Below are 20,678 nucleotides of genomic sequence, written 5' to 3'. Positions count from 1 at the left end.
ACAAGGTAAAATAACTAATCACGATAGTGTCACTCATTCCTTCCCGGCACACACAGTCTCGAAAAGTCCAATTTATTTAATACACTTAATAGGTAAATATTCAGTCAGGAGAATTGTATGTAGTAATTTACCAGACAATTTACCATTCAGAGCAGTTGCAAGTAGCAACTTACAAGGTAATTTACCAATCTTGAAAATTGTAAGTAGTAATTTACCAAACAATTTACGACTCGGAACAATTTCAAGCAGCAACTTACAAGGTAAATTTCCAATCAGAGAAATTGAGTGTAGCAATCCACCAGGTAATTTACCAAGCAATTTACCAATCAGAGTAATTTTCACTAATATAATCCCTTGTAATATACACTTAATGTCCTATACCAGATTTGAAGCCACAACAAATTGACATCCAGAATTTGATAAAAATCAAGTCAACTTAGCCTCAGTAATCATAATGATGTCCCACAAAAAACAAATTAGTGTTGACATCAATGTATGCCGTCTACACTCCACAAAACCACAAAAACACTAGGAAATCCAACCCTTTTAACACAGACAGTTACGAAATAAGTCCTTTAATTGTTAACAGGTTCAATTTATGAGAATTTTATAGTTCAGTTTGCAGATGTTTAAGTTATTTTATGATATATTAAACTGATATTTAAGCTATTTTAAACTGGTAAACTTCAAGTGAAAGTTGACATCAACTGATGCTAATTTGGCTAACAGCCCACTGCACACAAAAACCACTGTCAAGTTAACCTCTTCAATGTTGAAAAATAAATATACAATTATTAAGTGATCCACAAAAGGCAATTTAATACAATTTATATGTCAGTTTGTAGATCGCAATTTGTTGCTTGCAATAAATGAGAGCGAGAGAGAGAGAGAGAGAGAGAGATGCCCCCCGCCATAAAACAGTTCATCTTCCGGTAACAAACCGACTGTTGATAACCCCAATCGATAACATAGATCACCACTCAACATACAGCTGTCGATACTTACGTCAAATCGGTAAACAGACAACTACTTCAATACCGACATCGCAATTTCACCACCAGAGCGTAAGTATCGAACTTTCTTGCATATACTTATACTTAAGAGTGGTTTATAGATAATTTACTGGTAAAAAGGGTTCCTTTCCTTCAGTAGTAAGCTCACCTGATAAGTACATTTTATCAACCGGATTACCGACTAATAAAAAGCCTAAATAACTAGCCTAAATAACTAGCGTCCTCTATGAGAGTGATGGCAATAATAATTTTTAGACTTAAATCGATAAGTAAGAGAACAATAAAATTTGATTGGAAGTGATTATAATACTCAATTAATTATTTTTTAGTTCAAGTTATTCTTGTACGATTATTTAATTTGAATAGCAACCTGACCGTTGATTTTCATGTAAATAATAATGACCTACTATTATTTTTTTACTAGGTCTTAGTTTCATGTCGATTAAAAAAAATTCCACACTACCAGACCTAATGAAATTTTTTCAATTTCATTTTACATTTTATTTTACAATATTTTAATTCTATTTTTAATCATTATTTAATTTACACTCATAGTAAACTATGAATGGATTAAAATTTTTTTACTAGGTCTTAGTTTCATATCGATTAAATAAAATTCCACACTACCAGACCTAATGAAATTTTTTCAATTTCATTTTACATATTATTTTACAATATTTTAATTCTATTGTAAATTATTTGTTAATGAATATTAACTTCCAAGTAATGATCTGGCTTAATTACAGATTAAATTTCGTCAATTTTATCCTACTTATATTGAGTACGATAGTGTTTATTGGCATCCGATTAGAGAAATCAACAAAAAAATTTTAATTAATTTTACCTAAAAATATTAATGTCATTACCTGTATTTGAAATTATGAAACGTCGCTCAAAAACTAGTTCACATTCAAGCGATAATGTTTTGTCCATGAATTATTCCGTTGCTTATGGCTGGAGCAGTCTGTTCTGGTACTCCACATTATTTTATTAATTTTCTACTGGGCAATACATTTCAAGCTTTAAAAAACAGAATTCATTATTTCGTTATCAATATGACTTGGTACTGTTAAAATCTTATACATACCTGATTTTTTATTAAACATAATTCGTTATTTTTCGTTGCATACACGACAACTCCTACCACCGTCTGCAATTTACCTGTTCAACTGATTATAAAGTAGATGAAAGAATCTTTTTTTTAAGTACTTAGTTACTTGCATTGAAGGTAATAATAATGAATAATCAAATAATTTTTCTGTCGAATGGTTTCTTTACAATTATTCGTGCAGGATTAGCTTTGAGACCTGACCATAATATACCGATTCCAACCGCGTGGCCTCGCTAAATTATCAAGCGAGAATCTCTGCTAACCCAGCGTTAAAAAAAATTCACGGAGAATCCCACCTGACAGAAATTTCAAGATGTAAAAGAAATTTTTTTTATATTTTCTTTTTTTATCCTCTTCACCTCAGGCTATTTTCTATCGATAATCAGCTTTTGTAGCCTTTTCATTGCTACAACGTTCTATTAGTTTTTCATGTGCCTATTTAGAAACTTGGACAAGCATAAGCTGCAAAAATAATAACAATTAATTACTGAATTAAGGAGTTCTACAATAAATTACAGCTAACAAGTTCTATTAAGTGCAGCCAACAAAAAATATGTAAAAATACAATAATATAAATAAAAATTATAAATATTTGGTTTTTATAACCTTTACTGTGCATCACTTTCTACACACTGCAAACCATGATTTCACTATAGTTTTATGTATGTGATATATAATGCGCACAGCAGAATGCTTCTTTTTTTCAAAACACTTATTAAATTATTTATTTTTGACGACTACTTTTATATTATTTAATTGTAATTATTCATATATATATTTATTTTTTTTTATTAACTCGTCTCCATGTTTACACTAAATACGTGCTGTCTAAAGATGGCCCACACCAGCGCATGCGCTTGAAACAAAAAATATATTAAAATTATAGGTGTCGCTTCGAACAAATTAGCGCGTAATTTAAAGATTTATGTTCAACAATACTTCGATAATATGTTGTTCATTTTGCAATATTAACTTTATTACAGAAATTTTTATTTATAATTATCTTCATGAATATTATCAATACAATAAGAATTAATTAATTTTGTGGGAATGATGGCGAAAAAAGGGATGGATAATTATTTGTTTCCAATGAATTGCTGTAGCTGCGTAGAATAATGTCCATTTTGAGACCATAAAAATAATGAATTATTATCATCAACAAATATTATTTGTGCCGTGACTATAGCGGCGGTACAATAGGCAGTTGATGCGATGGTCACCAATGAATATCGAAAGGGGTCATTTGAAATTAATTATTTTAAAACTATTTATTCTTTTACAACGATATAAAAACTATTTATCTTAACAAATAAATTTCTATAGATGAATTTAACAAAAGCATTTATTTATCAACAATATGTAAAACTTTTGATGCTTTCTTCAAGAATTATTTCTTCTTTAACGACAAAAGTTTTTTTCTTAAAACTTTAACGTCGCCAGTTGCTGACTAATTAAAAAAGGTATTTTATTCAAATAAAAACATTTTAAGGCACTATCTCATAAATACATGTATCTGATAAATACATATGATGACGTCTGGAGTTCCACAGGGGTCGCATTTGGACCCTATTCTCTTCGACATCTTCAACATCTTTGCAAACGACATTAGGATTGAGTTTGAGACAATACTGTACGTGGACGATCTGAAAATCTACAGAACAATAACAGGCGAACAGGACTGCGAGATCTTACAGCATGACATCAATATACTAGCTATATGGTGTATAAATAACAAACTCGATTTAGTGTTTGTTATGTAATCGTTATGTAATCGCCTGTTTCCGGCGCGGAATCGTGCGAAAATTTAACTTTCGAATTTCTCGAATTAAATATCATAATAGTGTTTAGCAGGTCATTTCCAAGCGATCTACACCATTTGCAACCTTCCAAGTCCTATACCAGCAACGTTATGTAATCGACTGATTCCTGCGTGGAAACGTTCCAAAATTTAACTTTCGAATTTCTCGAATTAAATATCATAATAGTGTTTAGCTGTTCATTTCCAAGCGATCCAGGTTATTTCCACGCCTTCACGACCCATCGAAACAAAGTAATGTAATCGACCGTTTCCAGCACGGAAACGTTCCAATATTTAACTTTCGAATTTCACGATACAAAAGTCATAATAGTGCTTAGCAGGTCATTTCCAAGCGATCTACACCATTTACAACCTTCCAAGTCCTATACCAGCAACGTTATGTAATCGACCGTTTCCAGCACTGAAACGTTCCAAAATTTAACTTTCGAATTTCTCGAATTAAATATCATAATAGTGTTTAGCAGGTCATTTCCAAGCGATCCAGGTTATTTCCACGCATTCACGACCCATAGAAACAAACTTATGTAATCGACTGTTTCCGGCGCGGAAACGTGCGAAAATTTATCTTTCGAGTTTCTCGAATTAAATATCATAATAGTGTTTAGCAGGTTATTTCCAAGCGATCTACACCATTTACAACCTTCCAAGTCCTATACCAGCAACGTTATGTAATCGACCGTTTCCAGCACGGAAACGTGCGAAAATTTAACTTTCGAATTTCACGATACAAAAGTCATAATAGTGTTTAGCAGGTCATTTCCAAGCGATCTACAACATTTCCACGCCTCCCAGACCCATCGAAACAAAGTTATGTAATCGACTGTTTCCGGCGCGGAAACGTTCAAAAATTTAACTTTCGAATTTCTCGAATTAAATATCATAATAGTGTTTAGCAGGTCATTTCCAAGCGATCTACACCATTTGCAACCTTCCAAGTCCTATACCAGCAACGTTATGTAATCGACTGTTTCCTGCGTGGAAACGTTCCAAAATTTAACTTTCGAATTTCTCGAATTAAATATCATAATAGTTTTTAGCTGTTCATTTCCAAGCGATCCAGGTTATTTCCACGCCTTCACGACCCATCGAAACAAAGTAATGTAATCGACCGTTTCCAGCACTGAAACGTTCCAAAATTTAACTTTCGAATTTCACGATACAAAAGTCATAAAAGTGTTTAGGAGGTCATTTCCAAGCGATCTACACCATTTACAACCTTCCAAGTCCTATACCAGCAACGTTATGTAATCGACTGTTTCCTGCGTGGAAACGTTCCAAAATTTAACTTTCGAATTTCTCGAATAAAATATCATAATAGTGTTTAGCTGTTCATTTCCAAGCGATCCAGGTTATTTCCACGCCTTCACGACCCATCGAAACAAAGTAATGTAATCGACCGTTTCCAGCACTGTTACGTATGAAGTTTTTATAATAAACGGAGTAATAACTTTTTTAATGAAAATCTAATCTAATGTCTTTTTATTTTTTAGGTAAAAAAGAAAATTTATTAAAATTAGCTCAAAACCTAACGTATAAATTACCTAAAGTTTATATTTCACGAATAAGACAAAAAAGTACATCAACTTTTTCAAAAGATGCAGTTTTATCTGATGAAGTTTATGATTCAACTCAAATAAAAAATTCTGCAGTTTCAGTAATTTCATTGACGGATCAAGGTGTTATGAAAGATCAAACTTGTAAAACTGAAAATAGTTTAGAGTTAAACTTGATTTCTAATGGGACAGATAGTTTGTCATCCCACTTAACTGATAAATTTAGAATTTATAATATTAATACTTCAAAGAACGTTTTGTCAATTAATACATCAATGAACGTTTATCTTAAAAATGATGAATCTAATATGATATCAATACAAATTTACAAAAATTCTCGACAAAACTCCATGCTAAAGTTGAAAATTTAATTGATTTTACCGATCGAAAAATAGAAGAACACAAGAAAGAAGTAAGCTTCTTAAACGTAAATGAAAATAGTGAAGATCAAGTGAATATAACTAGTTTAAATGAGCAAAGTCTAGAACCAACATGTAATGTATCTCCAGACAGTGAAACTCAGAATAAAAGTATAATTGCTGCTACAGAAATTAAAAAACCACTTGTAAGATCAGTAGTAGAAGGTAATTTTCTACCAATTAATAATGGTTTTATCACGAAAATTAATGAGCCTCTAAATTTGCAAACAATTGACAAAATCCCTATTATTATAATGAACTGTCCGATAGAACATGATAATGAGGAAAGAACAGCTCTCTATCCATCATTTGAAGAGTTACTGCCATCATCAGCCACATTAGGTGAAAATAATGATTGTTTTTCTCCTGCTAACAACGATTATGAAATAGACATAAATTCAAATAGTATATTTGAAAATAAAACAGTTTCATCTATAGTTAAACAATGTTCCAATGAATCAGATGGTGACCCTGATGACCCAGATTATGAAGTATGTGATAATGAAGACTCTGATTATGATTCTGAACATGATGACTCCCATATTAGTGAGCTTGAAGAATTAGATGATTTTGACGAGCCTGAAGATTCAAGACAAGACATCATAGTGAGGCACGATTTTGATTCATCAGCAGATTTAAATTTTGATCTGTCATCCATTCAATTGCAAGTGAGTCGAGTCAGTGATATCGACTCAAATGACAAACAGAATGAAGTTCTTGATGATGAACAAGTTTCAGAGCCATTATTATTCGATAACTCCCGTAAGTTGGCAACGTAATTACTTATAATTCAATTTCGAATTGCCTCGTTTTTTTATTGTCTTAATATATTTGTCCATATTTTGTAACAAATTCAAATTCAAATTGTAATTTTATAACAATTCTAGATACTCGTCTTACAATCATAAAATATTTTTTAGCAATATGTCGTATAGAATTTCATAGTTCGAACTTCAAATTCCATAAATTTACGTTAAGTGTGAATAAAAATTAAAGTTGCATAGCAATAATTTATGTTCTTGAAAAATTATATATAATAAATAATAAAAGCCACGATTTTTTTGTTTATTTTCATGTATTTTTAGGTTCAAGTATATCTACTCTTGATCAATCAAAAAATGACTCCACATTCGTGCCGGACTTAGAATCATACTTGAATGAATCGAACCTAACTAACTTACTTTCTGAAGAAATTGCCAGTATTGACTCGGTTAATAATGGGAATAATTCTGTTGACAAACTTATGGCTAAAGCAGTTGCACCCAATCTTAATGAGTTAGAAGTTCCTGAAACAGGAAAGGAAACCAAAAAAACTTTCTGCTGTTTCTGTCTTCAGTTAAAAGCAGTTCCAAGTCGACATTATAAAGACGTTCATAGTGACGAAAAAGAAGTTAAGCAATTTCTCACAATGAAAAAAAGTAAGTTCATTTATATGTACTTCTCAAGAATCTTAAAGATAATTGTGCTTTTCGAAGTTCTACTTATTTTTTAAGCATTTGTTATTATATATAAGTCTTATACAAAAAGAATAACAGATTATTAAAGAATCAAAATGTTCGTAACAAACGCATTGGTATCATCAATGATAAAACAAATTTTTTTCTAATTAAGAGGTTTAAATATTTTGTAGTATTTGAAAAAAATTAAAATCGAAAAAAAAAATGATAAATATTATTTCACTGTAAAAATTTTAAGACCACTTAGAATATTTAAGATATTATTTTACAAAATAAGCAGCTTGCTCAAAAAAACTCCTTAATTAGAAAATATGTTCGGTTTATATCTTAAATACTTCAATAATTCTGTTAATCTCTTGTACTTCTTGTACTTTAGTTATCTAAGTCCGTTATAATTAACTTCAATTAATAAAAGCATTTATGCTGTTTGATAGAACCAAAATTATAATTTCTGGTATGTGTAAATAAATATATTAACCAGAACTATTTTTATAGATTCAATAGAAAGAAAAGCAGCGATTGAAAAATTGAGACTGCGTGGAAATAATATTTACAATCTCAACAGAGATTTTAACAAAGGAAAACTTCTCGTCTGCCGGCAACCTCGTCAAAGTTCGATGACAAATGCTACTGATTATAAGCCTTGTCCTAAATGTGGCAGATGGCTACTTAATGTCAAACATCACCAATGTCCTCATGAAAGAGATCACTACGACGATCGCTCACATTTAGTTAAATCAAAAATCATGATGGCTCAAATCCATGAGAATGCTAATGAATTGACGAGAAAAATTCTTGCGATCAACAACGATGATGAAATTTCTGAAGCTGTACGATGCGATCCATTACTAATAGTCTTTACTAACGATCTGACGGAGCGATATACCAACCAACATCAACATAAGATGATTCGCTCTCGTTTGAGAATGTTGGGAGGTATATTGTTGAAAGTGATGGAGTACAATGAAGGTGTATTTAAAGGTGGTAGAATCAATCAGAAACCTAATCCTGTAAACGTGAACAAATTTGCCGATATTATTGACCCCAGGGTTTATGATAACATGATTGTCGCAATCCAAAGCATAGTGGGCATGAATGTCGAAAAAAGTGAGTGCAGAGCTCCATCGACGGCTACTACGGCTGGTACATGGGTGACAAAAGTAGCGAAGGTCTATCAGAAAGAATTAATTAAGAGTTTAGACTTTGACAAAGCTAAAAATGTAGAGTATTTTCTTAAAGTCCATGAAGTTGAGTTTCCCACGCGAATCAATACTCTTGCCAGAAGCGCACAAGTAAAACAAAAACGACACAAGCAGGAATTTCTTCCGACTATGGATGACATAAATTGCTTTCGAGATTATGTTGAAAAAAATCTTGTTTCAGCAATCGAGTCGTTGGATAAAGGTTTTACATATCGTGCTTGGAAAAAATTAGCTCAGTGTACTCTGATATTTATTTTATTATTTAATCGCAAACGACCAGGTGAGTTAGAGAGAATCTGTATTGATGACTATAAAAAAGCTGAGACCTTTGAGAAAACGAACAAAGACGAGTACGACCGATTATCAAGTAATGATAAAAAATTAGTTGATGAGTACCTACGCATTGAGTTTGGTGGGAAGAGAGGCCGCGAAGTCCCACTACTTTTATCAAGCAGTATGCGTGGTTTCATAGATTTAATTCTTGCTCATCGTAGTGCAGCTAAAATACACCCTGATAACCCGTTCATTTTTGCGTTACCAGGATTTGACGGTACGCGATACTATCATTTAGAAGCATGTGCTTTAATGAGCAAAAGATGTGATGCACAGTATCCGGAACGAATACGAGCAACGGGTCTCCGTAAACACTTCGCTACTACAGTTGCATCGCTGAAAATTGACGAGTGTCAAATTTATGATGTATCTAACTTCATGAGTCACGCCGAAAAGATACACCGAGATCACTATAGACAAACTGTAGTGACTCGGGACGTATGTGGCGTTTCTAAAATTCTAGAGGTAGCATCTGGTGTTAAAAGAGTCATACAACGTAATCAAGACAGTTCTGCATCTTCGTCGACGTCCTAGAAACAATCTAATGGTATGTTTCAACTTTTATTATCTCAATTGATATACGCTAATACGGCTGCCCAATTTTAAAACACAGTAACTAACATTTATAAATTAAAAAAAACTTTTCCTTATTAAATAAAAGTTTATTTGCCAAATTAATGAAAAATTTGGTTTATAAATAGAAAATACTCGAATATAAATATTTTAAGGAAAAAATACTTAGAATTAAGGTCTGAAAGTTATAAAAAATGGAGCAATATTAGAAAAAATTAGGTATAAAAATTTTGCAGTTATTGTGTTTTAAAATTGGGCAGCCAAATATACACAATAAATTTAGATCAATGAATATATATATTTATTTTACATTGATCTGCATGATTCTCATTAATTCTAAATTTAAAAACTTCTGTTAACTAAACTTTATATTTAACAGCTTGTGACAATGACAATTTAGACGTGGATGTCTCACTAGATGTAGATGTGGACCAACGTAGAGTAGAATCAAATTCTAATTCAGACGAAGACAATTCTACTGTTACGGCTCATATGAAAAAAGTTTTTACAAAAAAACGCAAATTATATGATATTGAAACGTCAGATGAAGAGTTTGACGACGTAACATCTAGGTCTGATAAAATTCCAAAGATTCCTAAATCAAAGCCTTACGATGATGCATTAACCGGTAAAAATTTTTTACTTGTCTTGAATGAATGAGTAAATTGATTTTTGAACATAAATTTCTCAACTATTTTTGATATTTTTTAGCAAAAAAAAGACAAATAAATACAAAAAAATTATGGTCAAGCGAGGAGAAGACGCTTGTACTAAGAACATTTGGCGATTTCATTAAACTAATGCAAACTCCTTCGGCAGATGAGATGAGGAAGTTCTTTAAAGATAATCCAAGTATTAAAAGATCTGTACCCCAATTGCGCTCTTGGATCAATAATCAATATAAAGATAAATTACAAAAAAAAAATAAATGACTTTAAAAAAGGGAATTGTGATATTCTCAAAAATGATATTATGAGATTGCTGCTATTATAAACAAAAAAGTTTAATTTATATTTTACTACGAATACTACTCATTATTCTCTACTACTTATTTTTTTAAGTTAATGTTGAAGATTTATAACTCTTATGCTGTTATATACTTTTTTTTTTGAATTTACATTTTAAACTTGCAATTCAATGTGCAATTTATAATGTAACTTTTCAAGTTGATCTTTAAAATATGTTACTTATACTTTATTTTCTATTTAACGGTAATAATTTTTGCTTTACGCAAAAAATTCGATAGGAAATATTTACGTTTTCCGACCAGGACGATATTATAATATTTAAAAATAATATATTTTTGTATTTCACGCCAATATTTGTTAACTTGGGTGAAAGTAGAACGTCATACTTTTTATAAAAACTTGGAAATATGTCTTAAAGTACATATTAGATATTGTTATCAGATGCTCAATTTGCATCATAAAAATTTTTCACGTTAACTGATGTCGATAAAATCAACAAAATTTATTAAATCTAAATATCAAAAATTTGTAATACTCAACGAAATACTACTAAACTTTGTGCAACTGAAGTAAATAAAGATTTATGAAAAAAAAAAAAAAAAATTAAAGTTAGAGATCGATTTTTTGCATTCATTCATTTTAATGTTATAAACAAAAAAGGATGAGTGATTGACAGTGATTGCCAAATTCTGAAAGCTTTTATTCATTGCAGTAAAGTTTATTGCACGACTCATGATGCGAAGCATCAGAAAGTGCTTTACGATAGGCAAATTTTTTTCGCCTCATTTTGGCAACTATTTTTAGTATTATAGCCTTGTCAGTTCACGGAATCAAGATATTTTGCATACTATTGTCGAGATAGTTTAATGGAGATTAATCCCATACTTTTTAAAAATTGATTTACTGCAATATAATCGAAAATAATCATCAAAATAGGTCAAAAAATTTTTCTGTCCGTCATGTTTGAAAACCCAAAAACACTGTAACATGTGCAATAATCCATTATTTGAGTTAAATTTTTTTTAAAACATTCTAATTGATGATCATTGGTCACTGAATGCAAATGATTAATGAATATTGTGTCGTTTAATTACAATTCATCAAAAACGAAAACAACAAGACTATATATTAGGGTGGGTCAAAAAAATCGAATAATTTATTTTTGATTTTATACTCTGAAAAATAGGTTCGTACACACCTAAAAAGAATTCTCTCCAAGTATAAGCTCTTAATTATAACGGGAAGGTCCTCCGCTTTGCGGGTTTCTATTTTTTTCGAATAATCAGATAAAAAAATTTATATCTCGCTTCCAACTGCTTGGAAAAATATTCCGTGGCATAGATTTTGTGAGAAATTGAATGCTTTACAAAAAGGTCTCTTATGACTTTTTCAAAAACTCAACCGATTAAAAGATATTCATAGTTGAAGTTTGGCTATTTTAAGGAAAATATTCGTTTTTATTATGAATTTTATAAGTCGATGAAAAAAATTATTTCGGATTGCGGAACTCATGATTTTGTAGGAAATTTACTGCTCTACAAAAATGGTCTCTTATGATTTTTTGATTAAGTGAAGCCGTTACGAGATATTCATCGTCAAACATTAACGAATATCAATATTTCCAGTTTTTGATCAATAATTCGATAAATTTTAATTTAAACTATGAGTTTCAGGAAAATTTACATAAATTTGAGTTTCGATCGATAAAGAAATGTTATAATAAGTTAGATAAAGAATTATTGGAATTATCATTGATTTTCCTTGGAGAAATGCCTCAAGAAAAGATTTCTTTCAAACGTCCTGGTGCTGTTCATCATGCTAGATGGATGGCTAAGGCCATTTATAGTTTGAAAATGTATCTATTCAGAGATGAATTCAAACTCTCTCAGAAAGAATTGCATGGTCTTCGTCATTTCTGTATTTTTATAGTCACATTGTATTTAAAAGCTTGGTTTTCATCAACTTCTGCAACAACTGCTGCTTATCATGACTTGCAGTTTATGAAAAATTTATTGGAGTACAAACATATCAATCCTTTGATTTCTTCAGCTACGTGTGAAAAAATGATTTCGCACTTATGGTATTTGAGCGATGAACTTGCCATTTTATCACTGTTTGACGATGGCGTTCCATTAGAAGTAAAAAAACGTATTGTTGAAGCTGTTAATACTCGTGAAGGTACAGATTCTAAAGCTAAAAGATTTGTAATTGCTAAAAAGATTTGAATTCATTGGCGCAGAGAACTCTGAGTGACTTTGTGTCTAAAAAGTCATTAAATCTTTTCAAAATCTTCGATCTACCGTATGACTTTCTTGATGTCGATGTTGAATTATGGCCTACTAATGAGAGTTATCTCGAAAATAAAGAATACTTTCAACAACTAAAAGTTGTCAATGATTCAGCAGAGCGAGCTGTTGCATTAGTCAGTGAATATAATCAATGCTTGACAAAAATGAAGAACAATTCCAGTACTTATTGCAAGTTGTCAAAGAACATCAAAAACATTCCCAAATTGTAATAAAAGAAATTATTTATAGTAATAGCGTACTGTTATGTTAAAAATATAGACAATTATATTGCAATTGATAATTCAATAAAAAATTTATCTATAAAAAAGTTAAATACTGGTTGTTTCTCACTTGATTCAATACTTTTCATATTAAATTTGACAAAGAAATATGTCATTCACTTCAAATTAAACTAATCATTGGCTATATGTCGAAAAAATGCTCTAATTTCTTGTTTTAATGCAATCAAACAAGCTCAAGACTGAAAACAATATTAAAAAAATTGTTTATAACATTTCTTTATCGATCGAAACTCAAATTTATGTAAATTTTCCTGAAACTCATAGTTTAAATTAAAATTTATCGAATTATTGATCAAAAACTGGAAATATTGATATTCGTTAATGTTTGACGATGAATATCTCGTAACGGCTTCACTTAATCAAAAAATCATAAGAGACCATTTTTGTAGAGCAGTAAATTTCCTACAAAATCATGAGTTCCGCAATCCGAAATAATTTTTTTCATCGACTTATAAAATTCATAATAAAAACGAATATTTTCCTTAAAATAGCCAAACTTCAACTATGAATATCTTTTAATCGGTTGAGTTTTTGAAAAAGTCATAAGAGACCTTTTTTGTAAAGCATTCAATTTCTCACAAAATCTATGCCACGGAATATTTTTCCAAGCAGTTGGAAGCGAGATATAAATTTTTTTATCTGATTATTCGAAAAAAATAGAAACCCGCAAAGCGGAGGACCTTCCCGTTATAATTAAGAGCTTATACTTGGAGACAATTCTTTTTAGGTGTCTACGAACCTATTTCTCAGAGTATAAAGTCAAAAATAAATTATTCGATTTTTTTGACCCACCCTACTATATATCTATATTACGGAGTGCCGAAATGTAACTTTCGTGAAAAACCTTTTAAAATTGGAATTTTTAGTTGCGCTTTTAAAAGCAGCTGTGTTTAGGCATTTCCTAAGATATTTTGGGGTGAGACGACAAATTTGATTTTCATAGAATTTTTTAGCAGGAGCTTAGTTGGGGCACTTCCGCTGAAAATTCAAAATTTTGCCGGAAGTGCCCTATTAAATCTCCTGCTAAAAATTCTATGAAAATCAAATTTATCGTCTCACCACAAAATATCTTAGGAAATGCCTAAACACAGCTGTTTTTTAAAGCGCAACTTAAAAATCCAATTTTAAAAGGTTCTTTACGAAAGTCACATTTTGGCACACCCTAATCTATATATATCCCAGTAAAATTAACATGGATGGTGGTATATCTATATTTATAGATATTGTGTACATTTATTGTACCAGGGGCGCTTGTGTAGTACCTTCTTGGTACAGTTGTTTGTTCGACAACTAATTTTAAACGACTTTTGCTTTTTAACTTCCTGTACAGAAAATCGAAGATTTTCGAAAATTGGGAAGTTATTGTTTTCACCCCGTTTTGCAAAAATCGAGTTTTCATCAGATCTCGACGTTTTGAGGTCCTAGGAAGCTTCCCTGAATGTTTTCACGATGATGTCCGTACGTCTGTGTGTGTGTGTGTGTGTGTGTGTGTGTGTGTGTGTGTGTGTGTGTGTGTGTGTGTGTGTGTGTGTGTGTGTGTGTGTGTGTGTGTGTGTGTGTGTGTGTGTGTGTGTGTGTGTGTGTGTGTGTGTGTGTGTGTGTGTGTGTGTGTGTGTGTGTGTATGTGTGTGTGTGTGTGTGTGTGTGTGTGTGTGTGTGTGTGTGTGTGTGTGTGTGTGTGAACCACTTGTAACTTTTGAACGGCTGGACCGATTTCATCGCGGTTGGTGTCATTCGAAAGGGCTTTGCCAAACTTAGATTTCCTGCGAGTTGGAACCGATTCGGACCGGTAGATTTCGAAAAAATGCAAAAAAAAGGAAAAAAAAAGTTAGTTTTTTTTTATTTTTTTTCAAATATCTCTGAATTGGCAAAACCGATCGGTTTTAAAAACTAATCAGCTCTTGAACTTAAAAACCCGCATCGATCGCCACCAAGAATGTCAAAATCGGTTGATGCGTTCGTGAGATATCGTTGTCGAAAAAAATTAAAAATAGGGTTTTCTTGTAATAACTTCGAAATTTTTGATCAAATCAATTATTATAATATAAACTTTTTTATAGAGCTTAAAAAACTACATTGATCGCTGCCAGCCACGTGGAAATCGGTTTATTAATTCAATAGTTATAGCAATTAAAAAATTTTTTTAATCGCATTTTATCGAATTTTGATAAGACTTTTGAGCTTGAAGAGCTTAAAATCATAAAACAGGTACTTTTTTATTATAGAGCTCAAGAAACTACATCGATAGCCACCAAGCACGTGAAAATTGTTTGATTTATTCGAAAGATATTGCGGTTTAAAAATTTGAAAAATTGTGTTTTATCAAACCTCTATTAGACTTTTGAGCTCGAAGAGCTCAAAAGCATACAAAATTTATCTGTTTAAGCTCAGAGAGCTCAAAATAATAGATAAATGGTATTTTTGAGCTCGAAGAGCTCAAAAACATTATTAGTGTAATTTTGAGCATCTAGGTATAAAATGAGCGGGAAGTTGCACGGATGGCCTTCAGGGTCTACCGTTTTCCTAATTTTTTTTTTCTTTTTATTATTTCATAATTAAATGAGCATCATGAGTCGTACACTTTTGGATTTTCCAAACTTTTGATATTTTATGTTGAAAAATTACTGTATTTTTTGCATGAAAAACTGTATATGTTGTATACATACAACTACTACTTGCATACAATTTCTAGATTTTGGTGACTTCATTTATTTTTTGCTAAATATGGAAAGAGATATTGCATTCTCCTCATGTATACGAAAATTTTCTATATATAACATGATTTCTTATAGATAGGAACGTTTATCATTTTGGTGACTTATATACAATTTATATATAAAAATGTATATAAGTCACCAAAATGAAAAAAGCCTTTATTTATTAAAAATTATGTTATATATCAAAAATTTTCATATACATGGGGAAAACGCAACATCTTTTCTCGTATTTAGCAAAAAAAAACGAAGTCACCAAAATGTAGAAATCATATACATATATATATACATATATATATATATATATATATATATATATATATATATATATATATATATATATATATATATATATATATATATATATATATATATATATTGGCCACGTCTAATCATATATAATCAGATTTACTTATGCATTATTATATATGATCATATATAATTATTTTTACTCATATATGTCTGATAAAAAAATGCTTTCGAGAATAACAAATTCATTTCATAAATACATAGAGAAATGGAATATTACGGTAATGGTTCGTTACAATATTAGGATAATCAATTCATGACAATATTAAATAAAAAAATCGCAGGCGTATGGAGGGCTCGAACTCAAATCTTTTTAGCTGGAAGCCGTCTGGAACGCTGCTCACTCGTCCAAGTCACCAGCATTAATATTGAAAGACATAAATTTATTAGACTTTTAACAACAGAAAGTACTGGTTTTTATAAAAATTTTTGCAATTTCATCAAATTTCGGTAATCAATAGATTTTTATAAAGTTTAAGAACTTATTAAATTTGATCAAATTCGCAAAGTACAATAAAATTACAAAAAAATTATGTCATTATTTAAAAAAATTAGAAAATAGTCACTGTCCAATAAATTTTTCGGTAATTATTGACAGGCTGTATGTCAGTGTCAAAACAATCGTATTGCCAGTCTCAAAAAAAACTTTTTAAGGTCCCAAGAGTATTATCGCAAGATGTTTTGGTCATATATGTTTGATCATTCCAAACCTCATGTATAATCATATATGATCAGACAAAAATTTTTTTTCATCGTGTATACGATACTACTTGACGTACAAGTTCAGAGAAATTGACGTGATAATTAATTTGGATATCTAAATCGAAACATTGTCAAGTTTGGTAACTAAATAAAATTGTGTAATATCATTATAATATTCTGATCGTTTCATTTTGTTTATAATTATTGGACCTATTAATTCTTGAATTTCATTTTTTTCACTGAAAACCGACGAACGAAATGCTACTACGTTGGTCATCATTAATTTTTGACTTCTTTAAACCATAAAATTTGAAAGTAAACTAACAATGAAAGTGAACTTTGAAGTATTACGACAAATTTATTTTTTACTTTAAATAAAAGTCATTGGAAAATTAATTTTTTTCAAGTTGTATATGGGGTATTCCATGCCAAATCGACCACTTTTGACCCCGACCCTTTTCGATTTGGCCGAAAGTTTTCCATCCTTTTCTACCCTATAAAAAACGGTTCTCAGAATTTTTTTGAATTTTTTTACCTAACTCCAAAAAAGTTATGAATTTTTCAAAAAAATGGCTTTTTTATTTTCAAATAGCCATAACTTTTTCAAAACTAAACATTTAGGTACCTTTTTTTTTTTTTTAAATTTTTGTTTTTAGATGTACATTCCGATAAAAAATATTAAAAAATTTTTGTAAGTCAATACATATGGAATTTTTCAGTTTTTTGACAAAAATCAATGATTTTTCGAAGTTCGACATTTTTTTTTTTTTTTTTTCTAAAATAAACTTTAATCAATTCCACAGTTATCCCTGTAGAACCCAGATTGGGCCGATTTCTCTTTCTATTTTTTTTATTCAATTGAAAAAATATTGTTAAATTTTCAAAAATGGAAAAAAAATTTTTTTTCATAAATTTTATTTATATAATGAGATAAATACAATTCAACGATTTTACGGCATTACATTCACAATTTAGAGGCTTCATCGATGACTGTAATTAGTAAGATCAATAATTGATGCAGCTAAAATTAATTACTTTTCTCTCTGTCGTTTAAATATTTTACAAATTCTGTGTTCATTCGAATTCGAAAAGTTTTTAACTAGTAAACAACCATTTTTGTCCGGAATTATACAATGTAGTTGTTGAGTTCCTGTAATCGGTTTCGTTTTCAAAAATCGATCATTTCAATCATTTACTGCTGTGTCATAATCTTCTTCTGGGGAAAACTTTACTATAATATTCGGCAAGTTATCCGGTGCAGAAGCCCATTCAAAAAGTTCTTCTGGTGTCGTTATTTGTTTGTCTACCGCGAGTTGGAGACTTGCTCTCGCTGCAAGTCGTTTGAGAATACCACGGATTCCATCACACGGACCTTTCCCATGGGCAGTCGCAAAAAAATGCCATTCAGCAGGAATATCAAAATCATCTTCGTGGTAATATAAATTTACAAAGTTTTTAAAGTTTTTAAATTGTTGAGGAGCTCCATCAGAAAAATAATAAATCTTGTTACAACGTTCAGGAAGACTTTTTACGTAATCAGTTATTATTTCGATGAAAACATGAACAGCAACGGCATCATGTTTGTTAGAATCTGAGATAATTACTAAACTTTTGTGTTCAAGTTTGTTATTTACTGTATAATAAATAACGACTGGAAAAACTGTTGCCTGATTATTATTCCAGTGAAAACCAGCTGCCGCATTTTGTACTACGAAGGCATAATTTTCTGCAAAATCACAAATAATAACGTATTCGTTTGGTTTCAATGTTTCTTTCAATGTCTTCAAGAATTGGGCTTGCTCCTTAGCAATGAACGAATGAGGTAGAAGAATTTCTAACTCACTACAAAATTTTTCCACAAATTCTTCTGTAGGCTTAATAATAGTTTCTAAACTACTTCTCGGTTTTGATATCCAATATTTATATGTAATATTCTCGATTTCCCGGTCCTCAAAACATTTTAGTAAAATTTTACTCAACTCATCGACCCCAGGACAGTTTTTAAATCCACCTAAATAACACTGAAAAGATGGATTTTCACATATAATCATGCTCAAGTAATCGCTGTAGTGTTTAATGGGCTTTTCTGTGTTCCTTGTCAAAGAATAAATATTTGCACCTAAAATAACAGTAATTTAGTAAACGTAAAATTCACGCATTTATAATTATTAATTAATTTAATAATTACCAAGCATCATTAACTTCACGTTTTGATGAATCGTACACACGCAGATGGTGTGTGTTCCACTTGCCCCTGCTAACACACAATGTTTTGGTCGCAAAGAAACGAATTTTGAAAATCCAATTCTCTCAGTAGGATTTATTTCACAGAAACATTGGTATAATTCTTTTAAGTTAGACAGGATAAGTCTTTTTGGACGTGTATCCGATTACCATCATCACTTCGAATTGATACAAAGTCTTTCATACCGGGCATTTGAGCACTATATTCATCATCGTTGTAAAAATTTTCAACTTTTAATTTTACCTGATCAGTAATTGTCCTTCCTATACAAAAATGTTGAGTAATTTAGTTTTCAAGTGTATTTAAAACATCGATTTTACGCTACCCATACCTAATTTCGATTCAGGTGTAGAAAGTAAACCCGTTTCTTCAACCAAATTTTTGCTACTCTTGACAAATGTCTTGATGTATTCATAGTTTCACAAATACGTCTCTCACTCCATTTTACAGGTAATAATGTTAAAATTTGTATTTTCAAAAACTTATCAGTTTCTTTATCGTTGAATTTATCATACAACATTTTAATTAGAGAGCGAAAATTTTCACCATCGTCATCAATCGATTCTTCATCTGAAGAAGAAAGCAAAACTTTTTCAAGCTGTCGGATACCCGATTTATTTTATTGTTCAAAAATTGATTATCATTCAATTTCTTCGATGGAATCGGTGATTGATTTAACAATTCTAATGCATGGTTTATTACGGGTAATTGAGTTGCAGCGCTAACTTGGGATCCTGAGCTTGATTGTGATGCTTTGGGTTCGCTATCAAATGACATGGAACCTTAAAAATAATAGTGAAACATATAGCTACTAGAAATGTATTCAAGTAACGTATAAATAATTAAAAAAACTTACGGAATGATAAGGATAATGGGAGATCCATGGCAGTTGTATTACTATCATTATCAGCCTGATCATTGTTGTCATTATTGTCACTATAGTTGTCTTCACGGTCACTTACATCAGCACTAGGATCATTACGAGCATTTGTTTGTTGTTTCACTAACTCTGAAGCTTTTTTTCGACATGAACTGCATAATAAATAATTATCATCTAATCCTAACGTTACTTTCATAATATCAGTCGCCGGACGTAAACCAATTTTTTTAAAATGAGATTCCAACTCAAAAGGATTACAACACCGATCAAATACCTTTTTTGACGCCATAAAGACAAATTAAAAAAGCGCTTATAAACTAGAGAAATTATTTATTTATACAACAAATGTAATGACAATCTTTTATAAAACACTAGATTGCACAAAAGATTTATAGGTTATGTTTTAGATCTCAAAATGAAAAAGCCACACTTTTAATCAAAACATACCCTGACAGCCACCTTAACCGTAAGTTTCCTATTAGTTGATTGCCAACTTATTTACAATCTACGGCCGCATTTTGTCATCAACTTGGCAGTAAGAGTTGGAGAGCAAGTATTACCGCTAACTTTCCTTTAAGTTAGAGTAATACTTTCCAATGCCGGATTTGAAGGAAATTTTACAAATTGTATCCACCAATCGATTATTTACCTACAGTTGTCGGTAACCATTTCTACAAAGCATGCCTATTTATCGGCACACACGTGAAATAGCCAATAGATGGCGCTACCACATTAAGACAATTCAAAATAAAACCGCGAAATCAGTTAATGTTTTAAAGGAAGGATAATT

The 20,678-nt window shown here is 30.8% G+C and overlaps 2 protein-coding genes across 2 annotated transcripts; both read right to left on the bottom strand.

Moving 5' to 3' along the window:
* Nucleotides 1-17,647: 17,647 nt before the first annotated feature.
* LOC141527445 (uncharacterized) lies at nt 17,648-19,060 on the bottom strand. The gene is made up of 2 exons (XM_074242933.1): nt 18,952-19,060; nt 17,648-18,882 (listed from the first exon to the last, which is right to left on the bottom strand). The coding sequence occupies exons 1-2, from the start codon at nt 18,959-18,961 to the stop codon at nt 17,948-17,950; spliced, it is 945 nt and encodes a 314-aa protein (XP_074099034.1). The 5' UTR covers nt 18,962-19,060; the 3' UTR covers nt 17,648-17,947.
* A 473-nt stretch (nt 19,061-19,533) lies between these two features.
* On the bottom strand, nt 19,534-20,307 carry LOC141527364 (uncharacterized). Its single transcript, XM_074242791.1, has 2 exons — nt 19,865-20,307; nt 19,534-19,790 (listed from the first exon to the last, which is right to left on the bottom strand). The coding sequence occupies exons 1-2, from the start codon at nt 20,175-20,177 to the stop codon at nt 19,534-19,536; spliced, it is 570 nt and encodes a 189-aa protein (XP_074098892.1). The 5' UTR covers nt 20,178-20,307.
* Between the last annotated feature and the right edge of the window lie 371 nt (nt 20,308-20,678).

The sequence above is a fragment of the Cotesia typhae genome, unplaced genomic scaffold (assembly GCF_013202065.1).
Source record: "Cotesia typhae breed Kobodo isofemale line unplaced genomic scaffold, CoteBio_Ctyphae contig_4, whole genome shotgun sequence".
In the NCBI taxonomy this organism is placed as follows: Eukaryota; Metazoa; Arthropoda; class Insecta; order Hymenoptera; family Braconidae; genus Cotesia; species Cotesia typhae.
The sequence above is the reverse complement of the archived record's forward strand: the minus strand, read 5'-3'. Positions and strand labels throughout refer to the sequence as shown.

Bases quoted from the DNA above. Each gene is read 5' to 3' on its own strand.
- LOC141527364 (XM_074242791.1), bottom strand. From the start codon at position 20,177: ATGGCGTCAAAAAAGGTATTTGATCGGTGTTGTAATCCTTTTGAGTTG. The intron at 19,791-19,864 runs GTAAGTTTTTTT...ATTATTTTTAAG, and splicing joins CCCATTATCCTTATCATTCC to GTTCCATGTCATTTGATAGC.